The sequence below is a fragment of the Notamacropus eugenii genome, chromosome 4 (assembly GCF_028372415.1).
Source record: "Notamacropus eugenii isolate mMacEug1 chromosome 4, mMacEug1.pri_v2, whole genome shotgun sequence".
Classification (NCBI taxonomy): Eukaryota; Metazoa; Chordata; class Mammalia; order Diprotodontia; family Macropodidae; genus Notamacropus; species Notamacropus eugenii.
The window spans coordinates 37961342-37975419 of record NC_092875.1 but is presented as its reverse complement, the minus strand read 5'-3'; the positions used below and the strand labels follow the sequence as shown (position 1 = coordinate 37975419).

At 45.9% G+C, this 14078-nt stretch overlaps 1 protein-coding gene across 7 annotated transcripts in view; it reads right to left on the bottom strand.

The window, feature by feature from the left end:
* CCDC62 (coiled-coil domain containing 62) overlaps positions 1 to 14078 on the bottom strand; it is a 51375-nt gene that overhangs the window by 36740 nt on the left and 557 nt on the right. For 5 of the 7 annotated variants that reach the window (XM_072600600.1, XM_072600604.1, XM_072600601.1 and 2 more), the window contains exons 2-3: positions 5456 to 5651; positions 1672 to 1838 (exon numbers count right to left, since the gene is read on the bottom strand). In XM_072600600.1, the coding sequence (XP_072456701.1) occupies positions 1672 to 1838; positions 5456 to 5651 (363 nt within the window). Of the gene's footprint in view, positions 1 to 1671; positions 1839 to 5455; positions 5652 to 7950; positions 8080 to 14078 lie in introns of all 7 variants that reach the window. The other 2 variants (XM_072600602.1, XM_072600605.1) reach the window with 2 other exon arrangements.

The following is a 14078-nucleotide window of genomic DNA, read 5'->3' as shown; positions in this document are numbered from 1 at the left end:
GTAGGGCAGCCAGGGGGTGCCAGAGTGCTCAGAGTGCTGGAGCCTGGAGTCAGCAAGACTCATGTCCTAAATTCAAATCCAGCCTCAGACACTTAACTAGCTGGGTGACCCTGGGCAAGTCACTTCACCCTGTTAGCCTCAGTTTCCCCATCTGCTAAATGAGCTGGAGAAGGAAATGGCAAACCACTCCAGGCTCTGCCAAGAAAACTCCAAACGGGGTCACAAAGAGTTGGCCATGACTGAAACAATAATAAAATAGGTATTACATGGTAGAGACATGTACATACATATACAAAATGTGTGTGGGTGCCCCATAAAAACCTAGATTAAGCCTCCCAGTAATTATACTTCACAAACCTGGGTTTGCCTTCTCTTCGGGATTATCCTGCTGATTGGATTGTGGCTGACTCTTCATGACCCCATGGTCCATGACACACCAGCCCCTTCTACCCTCCACTCTCTCCAGAAGTTTACCTAAACTCGTGTTCATTGCTTCCATGATAGGGCCTACCTGTCAGGCTGCCTTGCTCAGAGTCAATCCTCAATAAATGTTTGTTTCTTTGATGAAGATGAAAGATGAAACCCTGATTCCAATGCTGGATAATTCTTTTCAGTTCAATAAACAGTGACCTACTACACCCAAGGCACTGTGCTAGAGAATGCAAAGATACTTTCAAGGAGCTGGCATCCTCCTAGGAGGATGAAACATACACAGATAATAAAAACAGAATGGAAACTGAGGTGGAAGTAAGCACACACTTGGGGGATCAGGGAAGACTTCATGGTAGAGGTAGCACTGGAGTTGAGCCTTGAAGGAAGATATATCATTTAGCACTTGTTTTTTCTCTTTATATACAATTCTTTAGAATTCATAACTGAATTTCTGATTAATTTCAAGCCTTACTTCATTGTACTACTAAGTAATAAATACTGCAAAAAGAGTGTGGCCCCTAGAGGCAAAGCTGACCCTGGGAGCTGCCAAATCTCTCCTTAAGAAAACAAAGTTACTGAAAAAGGCAGGGCCTTCATGAAGTCCAGTGACTGGCTACTGTCAATGCCTGGCCTTTTTTAAAGAGGTGAAGTTCTGGGTCTCTGGGCCAAGAGTCAGTCACATCTAATTAGAGTCCACAGGCCCTTAGCCTCACTTCCTCCTTTCCCAAACCTCTATTGGACTTAGGGTAAGAAGGATTCCTTTAGGGAGGGAGGGAGGTGAAAGGGAGAGAAAATAAAAGTTTGTTACAGAAATTAAAAAAGACAAGTTTTGTTTTGTAAGAAGATTCTCTTTAACTCTTGTGGATTCCTGCCAATCTGCATTCCCCTCAGATAATATCTGTAAAGCATTTAGCACAATGCTTGGCACAGTGTAGATACTGGACAAATGCTTGCCCCTTCCCTCCCTGCCTGTCCCTCGAGTCATTTTAGTAACTACTTTTCAACAAACTACAAAGAGCTATCTGAGCTCAAAGCCCCATGGTTTTCCCCAGGTCCCCCTTTGGGTCTTGTCACACCAAAGAATCAAAGCGAGAACAAAGCTAAACTAAGAGAGAAAGTGGTGGTCTTCCTCTTGGCCCACTCTCCTGCCTTTATTATGCATGTGTGGAACACGGTAAGACTCCCTAGCTTGGCACCATCTGACCAACAGGAAGTTGTAGCCAGAGACTCCCTGCCTACCTCGAGGTCCTCACAGATGAAAGTAGCGTTGGTGGCCTTCTGAGCCATTTCCTGGAGCTGCTGCTGAGCTGTCTGAAGAACCTCCTGGTGGTCATTTTGTTGAGATTCCAGTGTTTTGATCCTCTTGGTGAGGGTTCTAATTACTTCACTCCTTTTATGCACTTCATCTGAGGGAAATGACAGCAAGAATTTCTTTATGGACAAGTCTGAGGAGTGACAGGGTGCCCTTCTGGGGGGGCCGGGGGGAGTCCTAGCTATGGAGTATTTTTTTCTTTAAAGGCACACAGACATTTTCACCTAGGCATGGATAGATGGCCTAAATAATCAAAAGTATAAATTTTTACCAGTCATTTTCTTCTTCACTTGCTTGAATTAAAGGGCATCTGTCACCTTATACTGAGGTGCCTAGGCATCACACACAGTACTTGGGTATTGGTGCATGTTAATCACTGAATAAACATACCAAACAACATAGATATGTCATCATGAAAACCGAAAAACCACATTTCCTCAAGTGTACTTTGTAATAAAGAACCTCAGGTTGAGTATAAATCAAAACTAAAGACAGAATTGGCTAGGCTGTGAGAACACAAGGCACAGTCTTACATTCTCTGGGACCCTTTTCCTCACCACATTCTCTTATGGCCATAGCAATAAACATGGTGTCAAGAGAAGGCGGACAGTTTGGACGCTGAACCAGGGCATCACAGATGAAGAGATGGCATGTTACCAGAGCCTTCTGCCTTAAATGCTTATTCTGGATGGGTTCCAAAACAGGGAAGTATTGAAGTTTAAAAATGCACCTATTTCCATGGGAAGCTTCAAGAATACTTGGATTTACCACCATGGCAGGAACTAAAGGCACAAGCAGGAAAGTGGAGGATCCTGTCCTTACAGTCTGGCTTAAGACCCCTCTCTGGAAACCTTCCCTCCTGTGCCCAATGATGTCCCATTCCAACTGTTGCTCTTCTTGGCATCCTCTCCAAACTTGGGATGTGGAGCTGGAAGGGTCCACAGAAATCTTCTAGTCCAACTCTTTTTTTCCCCATAGACACAAACTGAGGTTCAGAGTGAATTCAGGCCTTCTAACTCCAAACCCTTCCACCACTGCATACATAACTTCTCTCATTTTTTCCTTTAGCTTTTCTTTAACATTTTATTTTTCCCAAGTTACATGTAAAAACAATTTTTAAATCTTTGTTTTAAAAACTTTGAGTTCCAAATTCTCTCCCTTCCTCCCCCTACCCCGTCCCCTGCATTGAGAAGGCAAGTAATTTGTTATAGGTTATACCTACATCTGTAGACATGCAAAACCATATCTATAATAGTCATGTTGTGAAAGACAACACAGACAAAAAAACTCAAGAAAAATAAAGTTTAAGAAAATGTATGCTTCAATCTATATTCAGACACCATCCGTCTCTGGAGAAGGAAAGCATTTTTCATCATGTCTGTCAAGGCTGACTTGGACCATTGGCTGCTGGGAACAGCTAAGCAAATCACCGCTGATCATCTTAAGATATTGTTATTGCTCTGTGCACTGTATGTATTTCACTTTGTATCATCCCATCCATATGCAATCTCTTTGTACCAATTTGAATTTCACTTGTTTGTACACTGCTTTACAAGTATACTTAAGTTATTTCTTGTATCTGGTCATATACTGCTCTGCTTAGAAACATTCAACGGTTAGAAACATTCTGCTTAGAAATATTGAATACAGCCAACAGAGTAAAGTGCAAATTTGCAATCTGAATCACAAAATCTCAGTTGGAAAAGCCTTCTGAGGTTATCTAGCCCATTTGGAACCTTAATAAGAACTCCCTCTGTCTCTGGGGTTTCCTAATCAAAGAGAAACGGGTCGCTGCAGGTATAGACTGAGTTAGAAAACTTCAAGTTGACATTATGTATGTGTATTGCATTACTATTCATTGTGTTAAACATTTTCCAATTACATTTTCACCTTATTCAGATGGCACTGGGTATGTTGTGGGCTGCAGAGCCTTGAGTCCAACACCCAAAAAGCTTTGACTTGAGGACGTCATGTGACGACGAACTCAATACTGTCCAAGGGAGCCCAGTCAGTCAATAACATTTATTAAATTACTACTATGATCCGGGCACTCTGGGAAGCCCGTTCCGGCCACTTGTGAAGACTCCTGATTGTGAGAAAGGTTTCCTCACACGCAGTCTCAACAGGCTTCCTTGCCACTTCTATCCATGACTCCTTTGGGGCCAAGTAGATGAAATCAGTCAGATCCTATTGCGCAGGGCAGTTCCTCAAATGCTGAAAGGCAGCTATTATCATGTCCCTGTTAAGTCTTCTCTAGACTACTCACCTTTAACCTTCCTTTAACCATCTTTATTTGGAACTGGCACTTTCTATCTGAAATGAGGCTTCCCAAACTGAGCACGCTATATGGTGTGACCAGCGCAGAACACAGCAGGACCATCCCCTCCTTAGCTCCGGATACTCTTGCATACCATACCACATGGCTGACTTGTACTGAACTTATACTGCGGTCTGCTAGAAGTCCAGACTTTGCTCAGATGAAATACTTTCGAATTACGTCTTTCTCAGTATATACTTGTGGAGCTGAGTTTTTGAACCTCAATGGAAGACTTTATATTTACAACAATTCATTTTCAGCCTTTCCAATCCAGCACAGGGCCCTGGCCTGCCAAGAGCTTCCTCAGTCCTGATTCTGCCACCTACTGTTAGCCACCCCTTCCAGCTTCATGTCATCTGCAAACTGCCCTCACTGGCTCTGCTAAAGTAAATGATAAAAATGCTCATTAGCACAAGGCCAAGCACAGATCCCTAGAACGTCACTAGTTCTTCCAAGCTGATGTGGAATCATTAATGACCGTTGTTTGGGTCTCGCATTCAACCAGTCCTGAAAACACTTCATTGTGTAATCACCTAGCTTATAACCATTCACAATATCAGTAATATGTAAATGTTCTGCTAAGATCTTAGGTCAATTATAGCTCTTCCTTCATCTGCTCTGTCTAGTAACTTGTCAAAAAGGAAATGAAACTAGGCTGACATGACTTGTTTTTTACAAAGCCACATAGGTTCATGACTACCACTTTATTTTTTGATATTGTTCTATTTCTTTATTTTTTAAAAATATTTCATTGATACTCTTTTCTAATTTTTAAAATAACATTATCACTTCCTAATGATTCTGACCACAACGGAAAAATATTTGCTAACAATTACACAGCACTACAGACTCACAGCACTTGATCCACGTCTCTCCAATGCACATACCACCTATTCATTTGTGCCATAGGAATCTGTACAGGAGCCTGCCTGCTCCAATGGGGGTATCTAAGGGGTCTTTTCTAAGCTTTGTATTTGTATAGCACTGCCTGTGTACCAGGGACAGTGCTAATCACTCTGCATTGCACTCCAAGCAGTGGATATTTAATCAGTGTTTCTGAATAAAGTTGAACCATAAATTCAGCAAGGCCTGCGTGTCCCTGCCTCCGGCATTCTTTCTAGCAGTGCCTAAGAGAATGTTGTGGGGATGGTTGGAGAGCATGCCAGAGAGCCTGCTGGGGCCTGCTAGGAGAGGCTAGGGTCTGCTGGGGGCAGCTGAGGTCTGCTGGGGGCAGCTGGGGCCTGCTGGGGGCAGCTGGAGCCTGCTGGGGGCATCTAGGGACCTGCTGGGAGCAGCTGGGGCCTGCTGGGGTCTGCTGGGGGCAGCTGAGGCCTGCTGGGGGCAGCTGGGACCTGCTGGGGGCAGCTAGGATGGCTGTCTGGGACAATACTCACTCTCCAATTTGCAGCATCTTTCTTCCAAAGTCAGCACTTTCTGCCGATCATCTTCCCACGCCAGAAGCTGTCTCTGATGTGCCAGAACCATCTCACTGAGCTCTCGGTCCCGATCTCTTAGTTCCCCAATTAACAGTTGCAGTTCTTTCCGTTGTTTCTCAATAGTGTGAGCCTCAATTTCTGAATAGATGATGTTCTATGCAAAGAAAATTTTTCTTACCATCCCACAATCAAGAAGACTAATCAAAAAGCCCCTGAGCAAACATTTTCTAAACAAAAGACTGGTCTGGCTACATGAGATCTAGTTCAGAGTTAAATGAATTCACAGAGTATAATTATCTTCAAGATTTACAAAAGAGCACGAAGAAGTTCTATAGTAAACAGAATCCAACTATGTCCCCAGAGATGCCCTTTCGGTGTGTCCTGCCTTTCTACCTATACTCCCCACAACACTATAACACAATAACAGCTCGCACCTACAGAGCACCTTAAGGTTTGCAAAGCACTTTACAAACAGAATCTCAGTTGATCCCCACAATCTCCCATGAAAGTCTATACTCTTATCATTTCCATTACATAGATAAGGCAGACAGAGGTTCAGGGATGCCAGGATTCCCATGCCACTGCAACTCCTCTCTTTTCTGGCACTTACAGACCAGCAAGCAGGCTGTGTCCTGAGCTTGGCATGACAACAATCCTTTGTGCTTGCCCTCTGGATGACCTTTCCCACCGCTAAATCCCAGAATTGGTTCACTCCAGCCCCGGGGGGCTGAGCTCAGCTAAGCAGGAACCATGTTGTGGTCAAGAAGCCTTGCATAAATAACCTTTCTTTCACACACCTCATTGTTGCTGCCATTCCGCAGCGCTGGGCCACAACTATATCTATCAAGGCTTAGCCTCACTGTCTTGGCACATATGTCTAGTTTCCCTCCTCGAACAGAACAAAGAAGGCTTTTGCTTATAACCTCTGTGAGCTCTTCGATTTTATTTTAGCTGTCAGAGGGGACAGTTGGTATCAAATTTTTGCTATAACCTTTATTTTCATAGTCTGCCAGTAACTTGCCCTGGATCACATAGCTAACTGTCGATGTGTACATCCCTGGAAAGTACACTACCAAGGTAAGTGAACTTATCCACAGCATTCACAATTTCTCCACTTATTGTAACCGATGGTTCCACATATGGATGGTGTGGTATGGCTGATGGAGCACCTGTGTTTTCTTGGTGTTAATGTATACATTGCCAGAGTTGGGAGGCTCTGAAGAAAAGTCTGGGAGAGAAGAGGCATTATGATGACCAAACTGAAGCTCTACAGAGTCGTTGTGCTGACTTCATTGTTGTATGCCTGTGAAACATGGACAGTTTATCAGCGCCATGCCAGGAAACTGAATCACTTCCATTTGAACTGTCTTAGGAAGATCCTGAGGATCACCTGGCAGGATAAGGTACCAGACACTTAGGTCCTTGCTCACACTAAACTGCCAAGCATTCAAACAATGCTTCAGAGATCACAACTCTGATGGGCTGGCCACTTTGTTCAAATGCAAAATGTATGCTTGCCAAAAAGGCTATTTTATGGAGAACTCACATGGGGCAGGTGATCACATGGTGGCCAGAAGAAACGATACAAGGACACTCTCAAGGTCTCTCTCAAGAACTTTGGATTTGATTGTGGGATACAGGAGACACTGGCACAATATCGCTCAGCATGGCGTGCCCACATCAGAAAGGGTGCTGTGCTCTTTGAGCAAAGCAGAATTGAGACAGCACAAAGTAAACACAGGATGCGCAAATTTGGGATATCCACCCCAAATATTCACATGGAGTATCTGGCATTCTGAGCTCGTATGGGTTTCACCAGTCGGTCGGACACACTGAAATTTCATTTTATCATGGTGATGTCATTTGGGTTCTCTTTGATGACGAAGGACAACAACCAACCAACCAACAGCATAGCTAATAAGTGTCTGAGGAAAAATTTGAATTCAAATGTTCTGACTCCAGGTTCAGCACTTTATTCACTGCAAATTGTTTTTTTTTTCGAGGCTATTAGTCTAACAGGGGAGCTGGGTGGTGCAAAGGACAGAATGTCCAGCCTGGAATCCAGGAAAACTTTATCATCCTGAGTTCAATCTAGCCTCAGACACTAACTGTGTGACCCTGTTTGCCTCAGTTTCCTCATCTGTAAAGTGACGTTGAGAAAGAAATGGTAAATCGCTCCAGTAATTTTGCAAAGAGAAACCCAAAAGGGTCATGAAGAGTCATGACTCTACAACAACAGTCTGTGTTTTTTGTCTTTGCCATAAATCCAAGCTCTATTACTCTGAACCAATCCACATTATGCTTCGACAGTAAGTTGAATTGAAGACTAAACAATCCTATTTGGATCAATGGGGAGGACAACATAGGAAGACAACTCTGTCCTGGGAGGCCGCATGACAGTATGAATGAAGGGCCAGACCTCTGAGACTAGAAAACCCGGAGTCAGATCCTACCTCAGCTAGTTATTGGCTCCATGACTATAACCAAGACACTTCACTTTGAGGAGGCTTCCAGAGGCAGTAATCCCTCCAGCATCAATCAGCACGTCCTTATGAAGCACCCTCTATGCACCAGGCACTGGGCTAAGTGAGCAGACAGTAGAAATACAAAGTGAAAATCGTTTTGATCTTGTTCAGTTGAGAGTGAGGTTCAAACAAGATAATAGATCTCAAATGCTTTGCAGACTTTGAAGTGCTGCATGAATGTCAGTTATGACTCATTTAGCTCCCTTCAAAGGCTCACCTTTCTTCTTGTTCTCCCATCTACACTAAGCCAGCAGCCTGAACTGGCCTTCCCTTGTGGCCCCTGGACTTTACCTCTGAGGCCTCGGGCTCTGACCCACTGCAGACTTCCCCCACCTGCCATGGCTTCCCCTTCTTTCCACTCTTGCTCCCCAGGTCTGCTGTTAGAGGGCAGAGGCAATCTGGTGTGCTTGCTTTTGCATTCCCCTTTCTTTCCACTCTTGCTCCCCAGGTCTGCTGTTAGAGGGCAGAGGCGATCTGGTGTGCTTGCTTTTGCATACCTAGAACTCAGCAAAGTGCCTTCTGGTAAACACCTAAGTGTTTTTTCATTCATTTATTCATTCATTCACTCCCACTGCTTCAGTAGCCATCTCTAAAATCCAGCCCCAATCAAACCCTTACCTGAACTCCAGCCCTCCATGTCCACCTACCTACTGGACATCTCCATGGGATGGTGTAATGTGATGAATTCAACACACCCCAAACCAAAATTTGTCTTTCTCCCCTAGATCTTCTACTTTTCCCAATTTCTGTTGACATCACCATCATCCTCCTGCCACCCAGGTTTGAAACCTCCATCAAGGATTCCTTCCTCTTTCCCTCCCTGCTCACATCCACCTCAGGCTGTGAAGACCTACATAGTGGTACTTTTACCATCTCTCTCATCTCTCCTTTCTGCTCCAGGGCCTCATCACACCTCTTGCCACATCTACTGCACGAACTTCCTACCTGCCTTCCCTGCTGGGCTTTGCCTCACTCAAAGTGAGAACTTGAAAAGACCTCAGCTTAAAAAGGCCAAGGTCTCCCACTGCATCCCGGGCTATCTCCAGTTGTCCTGATCTATATATCTGTTTACTGGATCCAGATGGCTCCAGAGGAGAGAGAGAGGCTGATGCCTTTCCACAGCCCTCTCTCACTTAAATCAAAGTGAATTGCAAATCATGATGTTATCTCCCTGACATCACAGTCATCTTCCAGAACGAAGGACAAAGCACACACAACAATCCACTCTTTACCCAGCTGTCAAAATAATCTTCCTAGCGCATGCGTCTGCTCAGAAACCTTTGGTTGCTACCTATTACCTGGAGTAATGGTCTTTAAAGTGGGATCGGCAGACTCACGGGAGTCCCTAAGACCTTATTACCTAGAGCAGCAGTTCTCAAAGTGACCCTTGGAGGTCTCTGAGATCCTATTGCCTAAAAGAGCCATCCTTAAACTGGGGTCCTTGAGACCCTTCCAGGGCAGCCATGAGGTCAAAACTACTTTCATCATCTTACTAAGATATCATTAGCCTATTAAAATACCCCCCCTCTTCCAACTACATATCTAAGACCAGATTTATTCATATATTTCAGCCAAAACAACATTATCACAAAAAGAGATTGAATGCAAAAGCATATAGGAGAATCTAGCTGTCTACTATTAAGCTAGACATTAAAGAAGTTTGCAAAAGGTTAAACTGCCATTTTTCTCACTAGTTTTTTGTTTTGGAAAATACAGCTATTTTTCACAAACATATTATTGTCATTTTAAAGGAATAATAACTATTTTAACATTTTATTCATTTAAATGTCTAATATAGTAACTATTGATGGATATAACCCACAGATACAAAAGCTCTGTAGGATCTTCAATAGTTTTTAAGAATGCAGAGGAGAGCCAATAGCCTCCAACAGACTCTTCAGCACTGAAGACCTTCCACAACACAGCTTTGATCTCTTCCCAGTCTTTCCTCCCTGGGCTCACCTTCTCAGGCCCACACTTGAGCCATACTGGCCTCTCAGCTCACCCTTCACCCACTAGGCTCCATGTATGTGCAAAGGCCATGCCTTCTCATCTCTGCCCACTAAAATGGCTCTTCAAGGCACCAACCTTTCAAGACACTTGCCCTGGCTCCTCCATTTGACCTCTTCCACCAAAGTACAATATTTTCCACTTCACATTTATTCTTTGCCCTTATCACATTCTACCTTGCATCAAAGTTATTTGTGTACATGTCACATTTCCTTTATTAGATTTTAAGCTGCTTGAAGGTAGGGACTATGTTGGGGTTTTTCACCATTGTATTTCCAGGACATAGAACAGTAAATATCAAGTGTTGGTTTGTTTGTTTCTTAATTAAAAAATTTTTTTTTAACACATGGTTTCTCCACCACAATTAGGCTAGCCATGAGGAGGCTATTCATGGCTTGGACCTACTCTGATTAGCAGGATTTGGAGCTGCTCAGGTTCTAGCCAGCCAGTTTGTACCTCCTTGGGCATCCCAATGCACCCCCTTCCTCATTTTCTGAGGGTTCCTAGTACAAATGCTGAATTTAGCACAGATGCCCAATTGGTTTAGCTAATCTTCAGCTCAGAACTCCAGTGCTCAAGAGATTCACCAGGTCCAGCCTCCCCAGTAGCAGGGCTGGCCAGTATTCCAAGTGTTTTAAAAATATAAAAATTTAAAAATGATCATGTGGTTTTTAAAAATACCACTAGAGAGAGGGCAGGCTGCAGAGTCACTAACACTCTACCTGAATGGTGTAGGCCTTTGAACTGACCAGCCCCCATAACTGGAAGGACTGAAGGCAGTGCTTCTCACTGTTTCCTTTGAGTACAGAAGCTCTTTTCTGAATGTTCCATCTCCATTGTATCTCTTTGGGGTATGCCTACATTTGTACATACTGTCTCCTCCACACTCCATAAGCTCCTCCAGGGGAAGAAATATTCCACTCTTGCTACTGTGTCCCCAGCATCTGGAAGCTCCTCATAAATGCTTAATGGTTGATGGCCTTTGGCCCAGCCATGGTTCTGATCTGCTAATAGTTTTCAGGGTTAAATATGTTTACCACAACTCTAAACTTAATTTTTAAAATTAGCACATCCAAGAATCCAAGAATCTGCTTAAATTAATTAAATGGCTATTAGTCTTATTTCAATAGAATTGTTCAAAAGGCAACATTGAATGTTCAATTATTTTACTGCTGTTCCATCCTGTCAGACTCTGTGATCTCATCTGGGGTTTTCTTGGCAGAGATACTGGAGGGGTTTGCCATTTCCTTCTCCAGCTCATTTGACAGATGAGGAAACTGAGGCAAACAGGGTGAAGTGACTTGCCCAGGGTCACACAGCTAGGAGGTATCTGAGGCTGGATTTGAACTCAAGTAGATAAGTCTTCCAGACTCCAGCACACTATCTAGTACTCCACGTACTGCCAACTAGCTAAGGGCTTTCTTAGGAAGTTGTGTCTAAAAGAGAGATCTTCTCTACCAGGAAGTGACTAACCTATCCCAAGGTGGCTAGGTAGCCCAATGGATAGAGAACTCTGGGCCTGGAGTCAGGAAGACCTGAATTCAAATTAAACCTCTGACAATTACTTGCTGTACAACCTTGGGCAAGCCATTTAACTTCTGTCTGGCCCAGTTTCCTTAACCATAAAATGGGGATCCTAATACCACCTACCTCCCAGTGTTGTAGTAAAAATCAAATGAGATATTTGTGGCTCACAGTAAGCCTAAATAAATGTTTATTCTCTTTCCCTTGGTCTCTTTGTTTAACTCCTAGAAAGAAGAGAAAGTGATCCCTGAGGGAATGAGATCACAACCTGGTTATTCAGCAAGGGCTTAGGTTATGAGGTCCTTAAGAAGAAAAATTAATATCACTCTCTCCCTTTCCTTCTTCCCCTCTTTCCTCCCTCCCTTTCTTTCCCCCAAGCTAGATACTAGAAAGATGAGAAATTAGATTATTGCTGTGCCTAAATGTAGAGCATGGTGTTAATATTTTTTCCTCCAACACATTTCTGTCCGTGCACCCACTCAGGCCTGAAATTCACTCTTTTTAGCTCCACAGACTCCAAAGCCACATCCCCAGGGAAGGAAGCCTTTCCTACTGCCCACAGCTGTAAATGATCTCTCCTTCTCCAAGCTGCTTACTGTATTCATGGCATATATACTCAATAGAATGTCTCAGCACAAAGAGATAGAATGAGACAGCCCAAAGTAAACGCAGGGCATCCACCCCAAATGCTCATGGGGACCATCTGTGCCCAACCCGCGGCAGGGCATTCCCAGCCGGACACACTGAAATTTCACTTTACAATGGTGACGCCATACGAAGGACAACCACCACTCCACAGAATGGGACATGAGCTGCTTGAGAGCAGGCACAGTTTTCTTTCAGTCTCCGTATCTCCAGGGCGGCTGGATGGCTCAGCGGCTAGAACGCTGGGCCTGGGGTCTGGGAGATCTGAATTCAAATCCAGCCTCAGACGTTCACTAAGACGTACTGTCCCGGGCAAGTGACTTCATCTCGGTTTGCCCCAATCCCCAGGAGAAGGAAATGGAAAAACCACCGCAGGATGTTTGCCAAGAAGAGTCGGGCGGGACAGAACAGCATCCCTAGAACTGAGGGAGCGCACGGAGAGACACAGTGGGCAAGAGCTGGTCCGGTCCCCCCCGACATTACCAGCTATGCGACCGTCAGTAAGTCATTCCTTCTCTGAGCCTCAGTTTCCTCAATGGCTCAAACCTATAAACGTGAGTGCTGTGAAAACTCTAGATTGTCAGCTATTAAGTGCTTGACGTTGAACTGATAAAAAAACGAGAGAACAGAGGAGAGAAATAAGAGAGGGGAGTGGGGCACACAGGAGGAGGAGAAGGACAAAGGTGAGAAGATGGAAGGAAAGGACAAATGGAAAGCCTGGAGAGAGGAGGGGGGGGGGAAACCAGACCAAAAAAGAGGCCAGGCCAGAAAGAGAAGGGGTAGGCTACCAGGAGGACCAGGATGGAGGAGACCAGGCCCGGAAGCGCTCCCTAAGCGTGGGGGGAGCTCTGAGTCTAAGAACTGTCTTTCTCCGCCACCTCCCCAGCACGTGGCCCTCCCACCTCTGCTCCAAGGCCTCCCCGTCACAGGGCAGGCAGGAGCGCCCCAAGGCGGCCGGCTGATCCTCCATGGCTCGCAACGTTTGGGGGTTTCCCTTTGGCACAGATTACACGCGCCCTCACTGCTCCCGGGGCCAAAGCTTGCTTCCCCCCAAGTCTGCTCCTCTCCGGCCTTCCGCTAAGCCACCCCCCCGGCGGCACGGAGCTGGGGGGCTGCAGGAGGACCAAGAGGAGGCAGGAGACACCTGGCGAGTTTGGCTCCGGGCGGGGCCGGGAGGAACCTCCTCTAGTGGAAACTGTAGCAAAGCGAGCTGCCCGCGGAAAGCTACACAATGGGGGGCGGGGCCTTCTAACAAGCCCCCAGGGCTGTGCGGGTCTTCCGGGGGGAGGGCGTGCCCCACCCCAGGGAAGTCCCAGGGCCAGGCCCCGCCCCCTCCCAGACCAGTGCCAAGCTAGGTCCTGGTGATGAAATCGACCCCGGAAACAAGATAAGGGGAGATCCTGCCGGGACTTCTTTGGAGAGCTCGGGCAGGGTGGGTCCGAGGTTTCTCTTTGTTACAGGCGCGCGTCCTCGGAGGCTTGGGGGGGGGGGGGGGCGAAGATGATGTACGTGAAGACCGGCACAGGAAGGCACTCACGCGATGCTGGTGGATTAGAAAAGAGTAGGAGAGAGGGAAGAGAATGCGGGAGGAGAGAGGCCCAGCAAAGCAGCAGGTGCTTGTCCCGCCCCTGCCCGGGGCTCCGCGTACACCTGCCGGGCCCCGCGGACCTCCCGAGCCACGAGTCTACACTCCCAGGGCAGGGAGGGCGGCCAGGCCGGGCTGGGCAGGCTGGGGGCACTGCCCCCAGGGAGCTCCAGTCTAACGAGGGCCCGTGCAGACAGGAACCGAGAGCCCACCTCGGGCGGGTGTCGGAACCAAGGTTAATGAGGGGGCTGGGAAGGAAAGAAAGGCCAGGAGAGACGAGGACCGCAGGCAG